General features: G+C 39.5%; 1 protein-coding gene across 1 annotated transcript; it reads right to left on the bottom strand.

Moving 5' to 3' along the window:
* Window positions 1-3,352: 3,352 nt before the first annotated feature.
* On the bottom strand, window positions 3,353-8,480 carry LOC115200952 (homeobox protein Dlx4b). The gene is made up of 3 exons (XM_029764100.1): window positions 7,748-8,480; window positions 6,484-6,677; window positions 3,353-4,334 (listed from the first exon to the last, which is right to left on the bottom strand). Exons 1-3 carry the CDS (start codon window positions 8,058-8,060, stop codon window positions 4,086-4,088), a joined length of 756 nt encoding a protein of 251 aa, XP_029619960.1. The 5' UTR covers window positions 8,061-8,480; the 3' UTR covers window positions 3,353-4,085.
* Between the last annotated feature and the right edge of the window lie 9,792 nt (window positions 8,481-18,272).

Below are 18,272 nucleotides of genomic sequence, written 5' to 3' on the forward strand. Positions count from 1 at the left end.
TCCCTGGTCATCTCTACTGCCTCTGATCTGGCGGACTCACTAAACACAAATGCTTCGTTTGTAAATTATGTCTGAGTGTTGGAGTGTGCCCCTGGCTATCCGTCAATAAAAAAAAAACAAGAAAATTGTGCCGTCTGGTTTGCTTAAGGACATTAAATGACTTATACTTTTACTTGATACTTAAGTACATTTTAGCTATTTCATTTACTTTTGATACTTAAGTATATTTAAAACCAAATACTTGTTTACTTTTACTCAAGTAGTATTTTACTGGGTGACTTTCACTTTTACTTGAGTCATTTTATGTCTAGGTATCTTTACTTTTACTCGAGTATGACAATTGAGTACTTTTTCCACCATGATCTTTGATTGTTTTTCTTATACACCCTTAGAAAAAAAAGGTTATGGATAGAACCAAAAAGGTTATATGCTTGCTTCATTTATGGCACCCCTTAAGGTTCTATACATGACCTAAATTGGTTCCATATATAACCCTATATGGATCTCAAGGGTTCTATATAGAACCCATTTTGGTTCAGTTAAGAAGAACCCCTAGGGGTTCTGATCAAATAACCCTACAAAGGGTTCTATATAGAACCTTTAGGGGTGTCATAATATATGAAGCAAGCAATAGAACCCTTTTTTATTCTTTTTTTCAAAGAGTGTAGATTCGAACCGTTGATAGAAGTTTTTTTGCAAGTCAGATTTAATACCAATAGCACGGATCTTGTCATATTCATAATGTCAATAAAATAAATATCTAACAAAATGCAATATTCTGAACAATGATGGGTTCCAATATTGTAGGCTTAACTATTCTGGAAGAAGCTCAGACCTATCATAGGTCTACCCACGCGCCTAATCATAGACCTCACCTGAATATGAATTGTTTGGAAATCTAACTATCACTCACTGTCAAAGTTCTTTAAAATACATTTCAATCGCTCTAGAAGAATGCTTCAAAGGTAGGCCTATATATAGCATATAAGATGGTAGACTGTATAGCATATAGGCCTACTATAGTGTTAAGATAGATATGCTACTATGAAGACAATAGAATATCAAGATCGAGTCCAATTTTGAAATGACTCTTACAGCTGAAGATATTTGCATGCCTATAAACGTCACTGCAGGCTCCAGTTAATTGCCCAGTATCCCCAGCAATATCCCCGTAGCCCTGGTAGCTCGCCGTGATCGTATAGTGGTTAGTACTCTGCGTTGTGGCCGCAACAACCCTGTTCGAATCCGGGTCACGGCATTGCAAATACAATGTCACGTCAAAAGGGATGTTTTGAAAATATTAGGATTAAATATTAAGTAGAGTATTACCCCACATTGGCTTGCGGTTGATTTACTTTAATTGCAATAAGTGATTATAGGTCTACTCATGCATTTGATTAAATTACATTTTCATACAGGTTTGTAATTATCATATTTTCACCATGCAGAAAGTATACATACCCCTTAACTTATTCCACATTTTGCTGTGTTAGAGCCAGAATTCAAAATGGATCAAATAAAACATTCCCACCCATCTACACACAATATCCCGTAATGACAAAGTGAAAACAGGTTTTTAGAAATGTGTATTGACAATGAAACACAGAAATATCTAATTCACATAGGCCAAAGTATTCACACCCCTGAGTCAATACAAGTTAGAATCACGTTTGGCAGCAATTAAAGCTGAGAGTCTTTCTGAGTAAGTCTCTAGGAGCTTTGCACACCTGCACAATATTTGCACATCATTCTTTTTGAAATTCTTCAAGCGCTATCAAGTTGGTTGTTGATCATTGCTAGACAGCCATTTTCAAGTCTTTCCATAGATTTTCAAGATGACTTAAGTCAAAACCGTAACTAAGCCACTCAGGAACATTCAATGTTGTTTTGATAAGCAACTCCAGTGTATATTTGGCCTTGTTTTAAGTTATTGACCCTCTGAAAGGTCAATTTGTCTCCCAGTGTGCCTGTGCTTAGCTCTATTCCATTTCATTTTATTAAAAAAAACCCATCTTAGTCCTTGCTGATGACAAGCATACCCATAACATGATGCAACCACCACCATGCTTGAAAATATGAAAAGAGGTACTCAGGACATAAAGTTAATTTCTTTGCTACATTTCTTTGTTGCAGTTTTACTTTAGTGCCTCATTGCAAACAGGATGCGTGTTTTGGAACATTTTATTCTGTACAAGTGTCCTTCTTTTCACCGAGTCATTTAGGTTAGTATTGTGGAGAAACTACAATGTTATTGATCCATCTTCAGTTTTCTCCTATCACAGCCATTAAACTTTGTAACTGATTTAAACCTCTACAGGATCGGTGTCCCCCCGCGGGAAGGTTGAGCTAATGTAGGCTAATGTGATTAGCATGAGGTTGTAAGAAACAAAAACAATTCCCAGGACATAGACATATCTGATATGGGCAGAAAGCTTAAATTCTTGTTAATCTAACAGCACTGTCCAATTTACAGTAGCTATTACAGTGAAAGAATACCATGCTATTGCTTGAGGAGAGTGCACAACTATGAACTGGAAAATGTATGAATAAACCAATTAGGCACATTTGGGCAGTCTTGATACGACATTTTACATAGATATGCATGGTTCATTGGATCAATCTAAAACTTTGAACATACACTTCTGCTGTCTAGTGGCCAAAGTCTAAATTGCACCTGGGCGGGAATAATACATTATGGCACAAAATGCATGTTTTTTTCTTTGTATTATCTTTTACCAGATCTAATGTGTTATATTCTCCTACATTAATTTCACATTTCCACAAACTTCAAATATGCAAATCCTTGCTTCAGGTCCTGAGCTACAGGCAGTTAGATTTGGATGTCATTTTAGGTGAAAATTGAAAAAAAGGGTTGGATCCTTAAGAGGTTTTAAAGTCACCATTGGTCTCGTGGTGAAATCCCTGAGCGGTTTCCTTCCTCTCCGGCAACTGAGTTAGGAAGGACGCCTGTATCTTTGTAGTGACTGGGTGTATTGATACACCATCCAAAGTCTAATGAATAACGTCAACATGCTCAATGGGATATTTAGCGTCTGATTTTTTTTTTTTTACCCATCTACCAATAGGCAAAGTTATTCAATCTTTGCGAGTCATTGAATAACCTCCCTGGTCTTTGTTGTTGAATCTGTGCTCGATTAAAGGGACCTTACAGATATTTGTATGTGTGTTGTACAGAGATGGGGTAGTTTTTCAAAAATCATGTTAAAACCCCTATTATTGAACACGGAATGAGTCCCTGCAACTTACTATGCAATTTGTTAAGCATATTTTACTCCTGGACTTATTTAGGCTTGCCATAACAAATGAGTTGAATACTTATTGACTCAAGACATTTCAGCTTTAAATGTTTAATTCACCTTCAACATTTTTCTACAAACCAAATTCCACTTTGACACTATGAGATATTGCGTGTAGGCCAGTGACACACAATCCCAATTTAATCCATTGTAAATTCAGGTTGTAACACAACAAAATGTTGAAAAAGTAAAGGGATGTGAATACTTTCTGAAGGCACTGTATATCAAACAAAGCACTTTAAAATGACCAATAACTAATGACACCTTCACAATAATAGACGCTGAGATCCATCAGTGTATATCAAACAATTCTGACATGTATTTGCACAATAAATTCATATTTGCTGTGACGAGGCTTTCCAAACGTGGACTGCCTGGGACACTACTGTTAATCACATTAATAATACGGTCATAACCAATTGACACACATATTCAGGTGCATGTACCTTGCTGGAATCAAACCATAAGCATGTTGCCACCTGACAGCACAATTCTCACCAAAGACGTTCCAAAAATTAAGAACAGTGCGTAAAGTGGACACAAGAAATAGGCTAACCATACATACAAATTGTCATCAAAGAACATAGGCTACATTGCATTGAAAGACAAAAAAAAAGACAATTGACATATAACACATAAATCAAACTTGATAGGCTAGATGAGACGTGTTCGGGTGCGGGTTAGGCAGATATAGCCTTAAGGCACTTGAAAAGTTAGAAATGGCCGGGTGAGTTTTACAGCACCGTGCAGTGTGTTGAGATGGTCTGCTCACATCATTTGAGGTCTGGGCATAGGATCCTGGAGATGGTTTGGGTACCAGTGACCAAAATTGTTCATGTAATTGTTGGGGTGCATAGGGGTCCCTTTGTTTGCCATTGACACCTCCCAAAGTTGAGGAATCCCGGGTGAACACGGAGAAATAGATGACGTACTGTGGAGATGTTCCCCCTCTGGCCCGCTGCCATGCTTCATTATCTTCTTATATTTCGAGCGCTTGTTTTGAAACCATATTTTAATCTAAAAAGATAAAATAGATGTTTAGAAAGTGAAAATATGAAGGAAAAGCCACACATTACAGCGTATGCTATGACATCCCTCTCTCCACCACCACCACCACCACCACCACCACAACAATCATTAAATAATTATCTTCCACACAATAGAAATGATTTACATTCGTCATGGCTTGCAAACTCGTAATGGCTTGTCATATTCACATTTTATCATTTCGAAATTACATTGAAAATTGGAACAATTTTATACGTTTAAAAGGAAAATAGCCCAGAAAATGGCATTCGTTCTTAAACTTCTTATAATTTTAACACATTTCTTCAACTTTGCCAGTCAGTGCATGGATCCAGAACCCTTAGGCCTATTGCAATTCAGCAAAATAGATGAGCGACACTTCACTAGTTCATTAAATGCTAGCTCCCCTATTGTTCAACATTTTATGAGGCCAATGATGCATGAGTCTGACAACAATCCCATGCTAAAAATATAGTAAAATAAAATAGCCCCAGCGAGCTTGAATATAACACTGGAAACAAGGAGGGAGGTCAGATGCATTTCTATGTATGACGTATTCTACTTAGTCAGAACAAGATGCTATTCTGATCAATTTTACCACGGTATAAAATATTCTATAAAAGCCACAGAGCCCGAGGTGGACAAAGTCAAACCATTCTCATATATAGCAACAAGACACAAAGCCAAATCAGACCCAGACAGGATGGTGTGGTTCAGAGATTTTGCCAGGGAGTGTTTTGAATGACAATTTAACTCAACCAACCTAGGATTGCCTATCATTTAAAAACATATTCATGTTATTGAGTTTAGATGTTGAATAGAAGTGTTGCCTATACAATATAACTAAAATATATTGAGCAAAACAATGTTTAAAGGCTTGAAAATGTATCCCATAAAAGACAGATGTGCATGGTGAGATGTTAGACCCAAACATTATGCTCACCACCTATTTACATTTCATTATGTTTACAGGTCCAAGGAAAATGGTTGCCATAATCTCTATTTCACCCTTAGATTTCAGAATTTTACCTGACATAAATGAATAATGCCAACAATGACTTTGAAAGTAGATCATCTGCATGACAGCCTACTTGTCCTATTTTTTTCAGTTACAATCTGTAAACTGTGTGTGTGTGTGTGTGCCCACAGCCTTCATTGTACTGCTCTATGCCCATTTCTGCGGTAATGTATAAGTGTGCTTTAACATGACTTCGACCAAAAGATTGTTGGTAATTAGACACTGATGTTTTTTAAAGACAATACACAGGCCTATAGTTTAGAGTGGCAGCATGTATTTCTGTCTTTCTGTTACTCTGTTAAGCCTATTTGTACTTGCAATATTGCAATTGAGCTATGTTTGCTTTAAATCACAGAGAGCTCTCTGTGAGAAGGTTTTAGCCGCAATGGTAATTTAAGACTAAGAATAAAGCTGCATTAAGAAATTGACTCAACAAAGCTCTCAATTAGCCTTTTCATTTGGTCTTGAGCAGTGCAGAAAGCCACAATAATACCCACAGATCTGTGATCTATGTAAACCCTCTCGATACAACTAAAGGGGAAGGTTGTTTTGTGTTTTTCTTCAATCAAACACAAACATGAACTTGTGGCAGTATTGGTGTTACATTTTCAAATGTTAACCTGTGTGAGACAGATTCAAGGGTTTCATGTCAACATTTTTGACAAAATGTGTCATAATGCTAGTAGACAGCATTGGATAATATTTAATTATCTGTCACTTCTATCAAGAAGGCTAGTAATTTGATCTGTGCACAAATTCAAATAGTCCAGTCTTGCAGTAGAATTAAGGTATGTGAGGCATTTGGATCTTTAATTATATTTGAAGCAAATTTGACCTAATTTGATATTCCACGATTGAAATTAATAGGGAAAAAGTGAAATAAATACAATGTGTATTTAAAAGGTTTAATGAGGTGTTTTGTACCTATCTAACTTGTCTGCACTCCACTTTAATTGTTATAAACTATTTGGTTTCTTAGGCCTGAACATGAGGATGACCTAGAAATACAACACTGCACAAATAATTTATTATAATTTGGTAATTAGTCTACTGATATAAGATAGTTTTAAAATCACATTTCCTACTATTAATGGCTATTATGTCAAGTTGAATTTAGCCCACCTGTGTTTGGGTCAGCCCTAATTTAGCCGCCAAATCGGCGCGCTCGGGTAAAGCCAGGTACTGGGTCTGCTGAAACCTATGTTGGAGCGCCTGGAGCTGAAGACTGGAGTAGATGGTCCGTGGTTTGCGTATTTTCTTTCCTTTACCATTCAAACGAATTTCCCCGTTCTCAATCACTGTAGACTTCTCATGGTCTGTGGATAGAAGAGATAATTCCAGTCAAACTGCGCTGAACAGTAGCCTAATCTGGTGTAGCCTACATTCACTTTGATTTACAACTTTCCACTTTTACATCAGGGCAGAAGATAATATACGATTTAGGCCTACATGAGAGTTGTTATCGTATGCTTGAACTTGGACAGGCAACTCGTATTATCATACAATTAGATCCTAGGCTATTTCAAACATATAATGAGGACTCAAGTGAGGAAGACAGATATTTATATCCCAGGGACTCTGAAATGTGTTGTTTATATAGTATAGTCTGATATAGTCCATTTCAAATGTAAGCAAAACCCGTTGCCAATAGCCTACCAAACAAATTCACGAGAAGGCCTAGTATCTATGTAAGAGTTCATATCAACATAGGCCTATGCCTATAGGCTACTTGAAATTCACGGCCTGGAAAATGCCACAGTAAATAGACACAACTATAGTGCTGTGCATGGATGAAATGGTTCTTATTTTCTGGAATTGCTTTGTTAATCTTGACTAATAATGGGAGTAAACGACTGTTTGAGGTACTCATGCATAATCGGGCTAACCCGCAGAAAATGATGGTTAATAAAATTAATGGCACCATCTGTGTTCATTACGGAACATGAGTAGTAAAGATAACCCCAAAATTCCTGACATGCATTTAAAGTAGGAACACATTTTGATTACCGTAGCACTGACTGTAAATTGCTTTTGAATGTATTGCCTTTAAACCCAAATTTGATTAGGACAATTTTGTCATTTTTGTCAACAACAAATATGTACAGACTGACAGCTATAATGCATGTACATCTGAGGTATAGGCCTACCATAACCTACAAAGAACTGTCTGATAATTTAGCCTACATCTGATCATATGTAGACTACAATTGTAATAGGCCTACATTTTAAAGCGCAGTTCCATACAATCCCCACTCCCTTTTACCGCTCAATTTGCACATTGCACACGTTCATTGTAGTCGACGCATTTGATTGATTTAAAAAATGGTATGGTGGTATGATAGACCAAGAGCTGTGAGGAACAAACAGATATTGATATTACACGTACCCGTCTCATCTAATCTGGAGTGCGCCAAACTGTGATTGTTGTGCTGGTAGGGCATGTAGGCACTCGGGTAATGAGTGTTCACCGCTCTGGGGTAGGCGTAGCCCAGGGAGCGGCCATAGGAGGACGCGCTGGAGGAGAAGGGACTACCGTGTTGAGAGTGTCCGGCAGATTGTAAGCCATTAACGGGGTAGATGTGAGAGTGTCCTTGGGAATGCTGCTGGTGCTCAGGGTGCCCGTGCCCAAACTCGAAAAAGGTCGATTTGGAGGGGTCTGAAGAATTCAAACTATCATGCATGAAACCTATAGACATCATTAGCTAATACAGAAGTCCATAAAACCGTCGGTCTAAAAAGGGATGCATTGAGCAATGTCGGTGAGCGAGGAAAAGTTGAACTGGATCCACCATCAAGTCAATAACATTTCCTGTATAAAAAAGGTATTCCAAACGAAGAAACGAAGAAAATGTACATCCAGGGATCTGTGAAACGAAAAAAAAGAACTACATAAAAGCCAACCCTTCTTTACATCATTCGTAAACCTCACAATAACCTCCAGACACTCATGTAGACTCGGTGTGCCTCAAACCCCACTGCCTTCCATCAGCGTGCGCTCTGATTGGTCTCGAATACCTACGATGTCACTCGAGCCTGCAGGACAGACTCATTAAGTTCATTAACATGTTTCGTGAATGCACTCCTTCAGCCACTAATGTAATGTCACTCAAACGATTTGATAAACAATCATTTGCGCACAGTGCGCTGCTCGATTTACCTAACATAATAAATAAATCACTTATTTTGAAACAGAAAGTCCAGAATGACATTACTGAATAATTTAAATACAGCCTAATGTTATTTATACAAAAAATGTACAGTAAAAGTTTCGTTCCATTAACTCAAAGTGGAAATAACATTGATTAATCGCATATTTTTATTAAAACGTTTGAAATAAAAATCTAAGCAAATCAATTAGGTGGTCTAAAAGTTAGCGAAATCGGCCATCCTTTGTATGATTGATTTAGATTGTTAACAAAACAGCACGACATTTTAGAAGCATTCATAATAGACAAGCAGTGATTTGGGGTTTGAGCGGTCACTTGGTGCCAATAGGCTTCTAGCCCCGCTAACTCCAAAGGATCAGATACCAAACACGAGTAGTATTAGGCCTTAGGCTATTTCTATTTCACTCTCATTTGAGTAGATGCAGATAGATAAGCTATTTGTTTGTTACGTTGACGACACATGCCTACAATGGAACTTGACCAAATATTGGCATATTCATAGACTTCATTGAATGAAACACTTTGACGGTCAAAAGATAAACCTCAGCCATGGGCTATTTAAAAAGCATATAGACATGAAAAATATGGCAGGTGCATTATTGATCTTAATTTAACTAACACAGTAATCTAGATAGGCACATGCGTTTTCAACCATCCAGTATTTTACACTATTATAAATCAATACTAGGTCATAATTAACCCTCAATAATAAACGTTATAACTAATATTCACTAATGGAAATCTTATCCAGATAGGTCTACCCTATGGGCCTATACTTGGTTTATTATAAAGGATCAAATTCCCATCAGAACGGCCAATTCTAACTCAATCGAATGAACAATATAAATATCTGAACCTGGTGAATTAACTGCCCCCTAGGCAAAACAGTGTCTTCATCTCAGCAGTTTGACAGCTATTTTAATGTCAGTGTCTGTAATTCTCACCGTGGCGCCAGTCAAAGTGAAAGCAATTGAAGTACTAGCAAAGCCTTTCTTTCACATCACCGTGACACTTAATCGCATATGTAAGGCCTAGTTTTTGAATGGCGCACAACCACTTACTGTTTTCTATAGATTTACTTATATTTTTGGAATTCTATTAGTTATGGGGTCCACATGATGGTATCAGGAACAATAAAATAGCCCAGAACATCCCTCTGTCATCTCTCGCAGCAAGTGTGAAGAACAAAAGGAACTAAAGGAGCGCAACGTGACAATGATGTTTACATGCGTGTACTAATTCTATCATTACATATTGACCTACATATAATAGTTTGAGTCAGTAGACCTATACAGACTACAAGGTAAAGGTTCACTCTACAAGGTAAAGGTAAAGGTTCAGGTAAAGGTAAAGGTTCACTCGTTGCTAACCGGTAACTGCTGCAGAGCCTGCTTTAATAAGGGGCAACGTGTCAAGGATACGTTTTGCCCTTTTATCAAGTGCCAAGATTCAGCCAACCTTTATTGAGCCTAAACCTTAATCCATTGTCGGAGATGTGCTTTTTGGTTATATTCACAATGTAAAAAATGCAATGGGATAATTTTCATAAAATAGGGAATAAAATAATTATGTCTGAATATATATATATATTATTCTTAGATCGTTAAACTATAACAAAAACAGAAACATTCAAACACACTCATATTATCTAAAACATGACAGCGACTAATGGCTTGTTGCATAGGCCTAATCAGTGCAAAGTCAGCAAAACACATTTGATGGGGCACGTTCAAGAAAGTATACAATTCCTGACCACAGGCTCAGAGCAAACTTGTCTCGACATCTCAGCCTCTGACACTCTGAACTCAAACACTGAGCAAATTCACATACAGTACCAGTCCAAAGGTTGGACACACCTACTCATTCAAGGCTTTTTCTTTATTTAAACAATTTTCTACATTGTAGAATAATAGTGAAGACATCAAAACTATGAAATAACACATATGAAATCATGTAGTAACAAAAAAGAGTGTTAAACATATCAAAATATATTTTATATTTGAGATTCTTCAAAGTAGTCACCCTTTGCCTTGACAGCTTTGCACACTCTTGGCATTCTCTCAACCAGTTTCATGAGGTAGTAACCTGGAATGCAATTCAATTAACAGGTGTGCCTTGTTAAAGTTAATTTGTGGAATTTCTTTCCTTCCTAATGCGTTTGAGCAAATCAGTTGTGTTGTGACAAGGTAAGGGTCATATACAGAAGATAGCTCTATTTGGTAAAACACCAAGTCCATATTATGGCAAAAACAGCTCAGATAAGCAAAGAGAAATGACAGTCAATCATTAAATTAAGACAAGAACTTTGAAAGTTTCTTCAAGTGCAGTCACAAAAACCATCAAGCACTATGAGGAAACTGGTTCTCATGAGGACCTCCATGGGAAAGGAAGACCCAGAGTTACCTCTGCTGCAGAGGATAAGTGCATTAGAGTTAACAGCACTTCAGATTGCAGCCCAAATAAATGCTTCACAGAGTTACATTTTTTTTCACCTTTATTTAACCAGGTAGGCCTGTTGAGAACAAGTTCTCATTTACAACTGCGACCTGGCCAAGATAAAGCAAAGCAGTGCGACAAAAACAACAACATGGAGTTACACATAAACAAACGTATAGTCAATAACACAATAGAAAAGAAAAATAGAAAAATCTATGTACAGTGTGTGCAAATGTAGAAGAGTAGGGAGGAAGGCAATAAATAGGCCATAGAGGCAAAAATAATAACAATTTAGCATTAATACTGAGGTGATATGTGCAAGTTGATATACTGGGGTACAAAATAGCAAGAGGGTAAGTAAAAATATGGGGATGAGGTAGTTGGGTGTGCTACTTACAGATTGGCTGTGTACAGGTACAGTGATCGGTCTGCTGCTCTGACAGCTGATGTTTAAAGTTAGAGAGGGAGATACAAGACTCCAGCTTCAGAGATTTTTGCAATTCGTTCCAGTCATTAGCAGCAGAGAACTGGAAAGAAAGGCGGCCGAAGGAGGAGTTGGCTTTGGGGATGACCAGTGCAATATACCTGCTGGAGCACGTGCTACAGGTGGGTGTTGCTATGGTGACCAGTGAACTGAGATAAGGCGGGGCTTTACCTAGCAAAGACTTATAGATGACCTGGAGCCACTGGGTTTGGCGACGGATATGTAGTGAGGGCCAGCCAACGAGAGCATACAGGTCGCAGTGGTGGGTAGTATATGTGGCTTTGGTGACAAATGGCACTGTGATAGACTACATTCAATTTGCTGAGTAGAGTTTTGGGGGCTATTTTGTAAATGACATTGCCGAAGTCAAGGATCAGTAGGATAGTCAGTTTTACGAGGGTATGTTTGGCAGCATGAGTAAAGGAGGCTTTGTTGCGAAATAGGAAGCCGATTCCAGATTTAATTTTGGATTGGAGATGCTTAATGTGAGTCTGGAAGGAGAGTTTACAGTCTAACCAGACACCTAGGTATTTGTAGTTGTCCACATGTTCTAGGTGAGAAACGTCCAGAGTAGTGACAGACACATCTCAACATCAACTGTTTAGAGGAGACTGCGTGAATCAGGCCTTCATGGTCGAATTGCTGCAAAGAAACCACTACAAAATGACACCAATAAGAAGACTTGCTTAGGCCAAGAAAAAGGAGCAATGAACATTAGACCAGTGGAAATCTGTCCTTTGGTCTGATCAGTCCAAATATGAGTTTTTCGGTTCCTACCGCGGTGTCTGTGAGACGCAAAGTAGGTGAACGGATGATCTCAGCATGTGTGGTTCCCACCGTGAAGCATGGAGGAGGAGGAGTGAAGGTGCTTTGCTGTTGACAATGTCTGTGATTTATTTAGAATTCAAGACACACTTAACCAACATGGCTTCTACAGCATTCTGCAGGGATACGCCATCCCATCTGGTTTGCGCTTAGTGGGACTATTATTTGTTTTTCAACATGACAATGACCCAAAACACACCTCCAGGCTGTGTAAGGGCTATTTTACCAAGAAGGAGAGGGATTGAGTGCTGCATCAGATGACATAGCCTCCACAAATCACCCGACCTCAAACCAATTGAGATTGTTTGGGATGAGTTGGTCCACAGAGTGAAGGAAAAGCAGCCAACAAGTGCTCAGCATGTGGTAACTCCTTCAAGACTGTTGGAAAAGCATTCCTCCAGCAGCATTGCATTGAGAGAATGCCAAGAGCGTGCAAAATGAAAGAAAAACCCTGGAATGAGTAGGTGTGTCCAAACTTTTGACTGGTAGTGTAAATACTTAAGTATGTGGACACCTCTTAAAATAAGTGGCTTCGGCTAGTTCAGCCACACCCATTGCTGACAGGTGTATAAAATTCAAGCACACAGCCATACATTCTCCGTAGACAAACATTGGGAGTAAAATTTGCCTCACTGCAGAGCTCAGTGACTTTCAACGTGGTACCGTCATAAGATGCCACCTTTCCAACAAGTCAGTTCGTCACATTTATGCCATGCTAGAGCTGCCCTGGTCAATTTTAAGTGCTGTTATTGTGAAGTGGAAATGTCTAGGAGGAACAATGGCTAGCCGCGAAGTGGTAGGCCACACAAGCTTACAGAACAGAACCAGTGAGTGCTGAAGGGGGCAATGCGTAAAAATTGCCTGTCCTCCGTTGCAACACTCACTACTGAGTTTCAAACTGCCTCTGAAAGCAATATCAGCACAATAACTGTTCGTCGGGAGCTTCATGGCCAGGCAGCCTAAGATCATCATGTGCAATGCCAAGCGTCGGCTGGAGTGGTGTAAAGCTCACCACCACTGGACTCTGGAGCAATGGAAGCGCGTTCTCTGGAGTGATGAATCACGCTTCACCATCTGGCAGTCCGACGGACGAATCTGGCTTTGGCGAATGCCAGGAGAATGCATAGTGCCAACTAAAGTTTGGTGGAGGAGGAATAATGGTCTGGGCTGTTGTTCAAGGTTCGGGCTACTGTAGGTCCCTTAGTTCTAGTGAAGGAAAATCTTAACGCTACAGCATACAATGACATTCTAGATGATACTCTGCTTCCAACTTTGTGGCAACAGTTTGGGGAAGGCCCTTTCCTGTTTCAGTATGACAATGCTCCCATGCACAAAGCGAAGTCCATACAGAAACGGTTTGTTGAGATCGGTGTGGAAGAACTTGACTGGCCTGTACAGAGCCCTGACCTCAACTACATCGAACACCTTTGGGATGAATTGAAACGGCAACTGCGAGCCAGGCCTAATCGCCCTGGGTTAGCAAATAACCCAAATTGGGTTGCTTTTAACCTAGCAGTTTTTTGAGTGTATATGCATACTGAGAGTACTCAACCACTGGGTTAGGGCTGGAACAACTGTGTCCCTCCCTGTACCCCCCGACACAGCCAACCAGCCTGAACAAAGCCACAAATTATTGTCAGAGAAATTAGTCCGAAAAATGACCGCCAAGCTGAAATGCATGCAGGCTTTGTAATCGAGCACTGCTATAGCTCCATACAATGCCTCAGCTGCATAGGCTTTCGAATTGGGAAGCTTGTTGTAACATGATGTAAAATGGAGCAATAGTATGGCAAACTGCTATACTGTTACCTGCGGTATCTGTTCAACCTGTTACGGAAAATAGTGCATAATTTTTGTTGTGCCGAAAACAATAGCTAGTCATAAAAAGGAACCTCGACTATGGTAGACCATGGGATCAGTACACATTGGACAGATTAGCATGTGATACTCCTAGACTCTTAATTCATCACAGCAAAACAACCATTATGGAAATCCTACACGTGGAACTGACAGCTTGACGCACGAATGGATCAATAGGTCAAATGAACAGAAACAGAAAATAAAGGCCTTGGGACTGAAGCCTATGGGTATGTACCTCGCTGCTTACAAGGCACTTAGTTGCTCAATCCATAGGGCTGAGCTCTGAATGTCTGTCATAACCGTACAGGGTGAGGGCCAGGGTGTGAGGCAGACGTGTGAGTGAGAGAAAAGGAAAGGTAGACGCTCTTTAAGGCTTGTAATTATGTCTGCATTACAGGAGAAGAACAAAGGCGAGCCCTGGAGTCATAGCACTGGGATGAGTCCTCGCTGTGGCTGCCTTAATACACGCAAGGGAAAATGTTAATAACAATACTCCTGAGCAAGGCCCAGACTCACTGGCGTCTCCCTTGTCCACAAGGTGTGCATGGGCATGTGTTTATGTGTGTGTGTCTGTCAGTCTGTTTTGTCCATCACGCTGCACTGATACAGAATGACAACATTCCCCATGTACAAATCAAATGCACATTCTCATGTAACTACTGTGGCTGTGATCTTCCCCCTTGGCACGTCATGTTTTACAAGCAGGGCTCTGTTAAAATAGTGAGGCCTGGTGTTAGACTGACTGTCACTCCACTGCCCCTGAGAGAACATCATGAATGCATTGGGATCAGATCACAACGACAACATAGAAAATTATGCAGATTGTGCACATCATGTGTATCAGTTTTCAACATGAAGTTGAAATGCTAATTGTCATAAATTAAAGCTTTTGAGTTTTTGTAGGCTATTCTCCCCCTTCCAATGGTTAAATGACACCCAACATACATTTACAATTGTAGATCATCTATGGTAAATATCCACTTCATTTTAACAGTTAATATTGTGTTTTTGTAGTTTTACTTGAGGCAGGGATATCAAAACTCCTATTACGAAACTGGACTATTTTACATATACTGTACAGTGCACATACCACTCAACCAGATTTGCTGTTTTCCATTCATGTTCTCACCCTAGGAGTGAAAACAAAACAGAACAAGAGTTTATGCCACAGAGGATGAAATCTTAATCTCTCCTTCAGGCACCATTTGACTGAGCATAACACTCATGTCTGCCTGCTTAGCCCATCGCTTTCAGACAGTGCAGCCATGATGTTTCTGATGAGACCTTCCTCTGAGGATGTTTGAGGACTGGGGCTATTCTGTGAACAATACATAGATCTGGTGTGCATGTTTGTTTCTCTATTAGCTACTCAAAGTCCTAAGCCATTTATAAGAAACACTTAACATACTCATATGATGTTACAAAAATCTACAGTATTGATAATTGGATACATTAATTGAAATGACTATTATTTGGCTAATAAAATGTGGTCCAAGCTGATGGGAAACAACATTTTCTTTATGCATAATTTTGCTCCTAATCTCCTAAAAAGACACCTGGGAGCCAGAAATCTTTCTGATTGAGAGGGGGTCAAATACTTATTTCCCTCATTAAAATGCAAATCATTTTGTAAAATTTTTGACATGCGTTTTTCTGGATTTTTGTTGTTGTTATTCTGTCTCTCACTGTTCAAATAAACCTACCATTAAAATTATAGACTGATCATTTCTTTGTAAGTGGGCAAATGTACAAAATCAGCAGGGGATCAAATACTTCCCCCCCCCACTGTAGCTGGATTATCCCCTCCTACCTCTAGGGGGACACGGCCCTGCAGCACCCCAACCCAACACACCCCACTAAGCTTTAGGATCATAGTGAAACATTCATTATTTATTTCAGGTGTGTTAGGCCAAGGCCAGAGCGACAACCAACAGTGCGGCAGACCCCCAGGGATTGCCTTAATAGGCATCTCCTTTGATGTGGGCATGTTTTCAATACAGACTCATTTTGTCGTACAGTATTCCATATAAGGCATCCAGACCTTATGAAAGTTGCACAGTATACCCTTAATCTGGTAATAAATCAAATCTAGTGATACATAACTTGACATTTCTGCCATCCATTGTGGGAGGATAACTAACCTTCCGAAGAAGGGCAATTAATTTCTTAGCCGCTATAAATGCTGGGTTACACAGTTTCTTCTGATAACATATCTCCAGTATCAACATTTTCAAGCAAGCAAAAATAAAAGAACATACTCTGCCAGAATTCAGCCAGCCTTCACAGTACCATAACAAATATGTCCCCTTTTGTGTTTTACACCTCCAGCAGAAGAGTTATATTTCTGAGTGCATGATATTCAGTTTCACTGGCACATAGTACATTCTATTGATAGTCTTAAACTGCAGTAATTTATGTCTGAGATTATATGAACATGACTGGGCATTCTAACATATTTTGAATCCATTCATCATCATCAATAGCATCTCCCAAGTCTTCCTCACATTTTTGTTTTACATGTTTTGTGTCATTGAAAAGCCTCTCAACCCTTGATACAGTTTGGAAATCAACTTTAGAGGTTTGTCAGACTGCCTTAAAATAGTTTCAATCTTTGAAGCTTCTTGCTTGTCCAGTGTTTGCTGCACAGAGAGAATAAAGTGTTGTATCTGCAAAAGTTCACCTCTGCGCCATCACAGACTGGTCTTCCTGGCTACCTGACCCTGATGAGACCCTTGTCACTGTCTGATCCTGCCCAGATGAGGCATGATGAAGAATTACCTTGGTGTACATTTATACATAATATTATCCAAGAATAGAATCAATTGTTCAACAATTGAAATTACCATTATTCCCAGATCCCAGACTGTAGCCTGCCCATCAACTCAAGATGGAACTTTGCATCCATTCACTGTTTGTTATAATGTACTACAAAAATTCACATGACCTCCATAGGCTGGTCTTCCCTGGCTGTTTGACACTGCAGGGACACCTGTCACCATCTCATCCTGCTAAGACATGATGAGCATTAATGTTGTGTACTGACTGTGCACCATGACAGGGAAGCCTGTTTTATAACCATGCCAGTGAGAAAAGTAGGGAATTAGCTAGGGAAGCTGACAGATCAATAATGTTACATTGCTATACTGACTAATAAAAACTCACATTTTCCCGAAAAATCAGAATATTGGTCTCCAATCGTATGGCCACTGGTTTCATCGTCTGATTCAGGTCTACTGTGATTGAGACAAAAATAATAGCCAAAGTTATCTAACGTTAGCCAACTTTTGGCTAGCTCTAGCTAATGGTACATCATCAAATTTACTTCTGTTGAAACGGGAAAAAACAAAGGCTACAAAACATTTTCAGACACACAACAGCTATTATATACTGCTACCTGACAGATAGCTATGTCTTATCGGCTCTTAACCAACCATGCTATTTTGTTTGTTTTTTCACGTTGTTCGTTTCTTGTTTTGTACATAATGTTGCTGCTACGCCTCTTATGACCAAAAATAGCTTCTGGACATCAGAACTGGGATTACTCACCTCAAATTGGACGAGGAGTTCTTCTTCAATGAGTCGGACGTGAGGGATATACTACGGACACCCGACCAGGCCCAGATCCCCGTGATTCGCTGGAAAAAGGAAACGTAGGTGTCGTGGAAAGAGATCAAGATGCCTTGAGAGGATCAGTCAACGAGTGTCTAATCTGCCCTTGCCTTCCGTTCTGCTAGCTAACGTTCAATTGCTGGAAAATAAATGGGACGAACTGACAGCACGTACATTCTACCAACGTAACATTAAAAACTGTAATATCTTATGTTTCATTCGAGTCGTGGCTGAACGAGGACATTAAGAACATACAGCTGGCGGGTTATACACTCCATCAGAAGGACAGAACAGCAGCCTGTGGTAAGACATGGGGCGGGAGCCTATGCATATGTATAAACAATAGCTGGTGCACGATATCTAAGGAAGTCTCAGGGTTTTGCTCACCTGAGGTAGAGTATCTCATGATTAGCTGTAGACTACACTATCTACCTAGAGAGTTTTCATCTGTATTTTTCGTAGCTGTCTACATACCACCACAGACAGAAACTGGCACTAAAACCGCACTCAGTGAGCTGTATTCCGCCATG

Source organism: Salmo trutta, chromosome 10, assembly GCF_901001165.1.
Source record: "Salmo trutta chromosome 10, fSalTru1.1, whole genome shotgun sequence".
NCBI lineage: Eukaryota > Metazoa > Chordata > Actinopteri > Salmoniformes > Salmonidae > Salmo > Salmo trutta.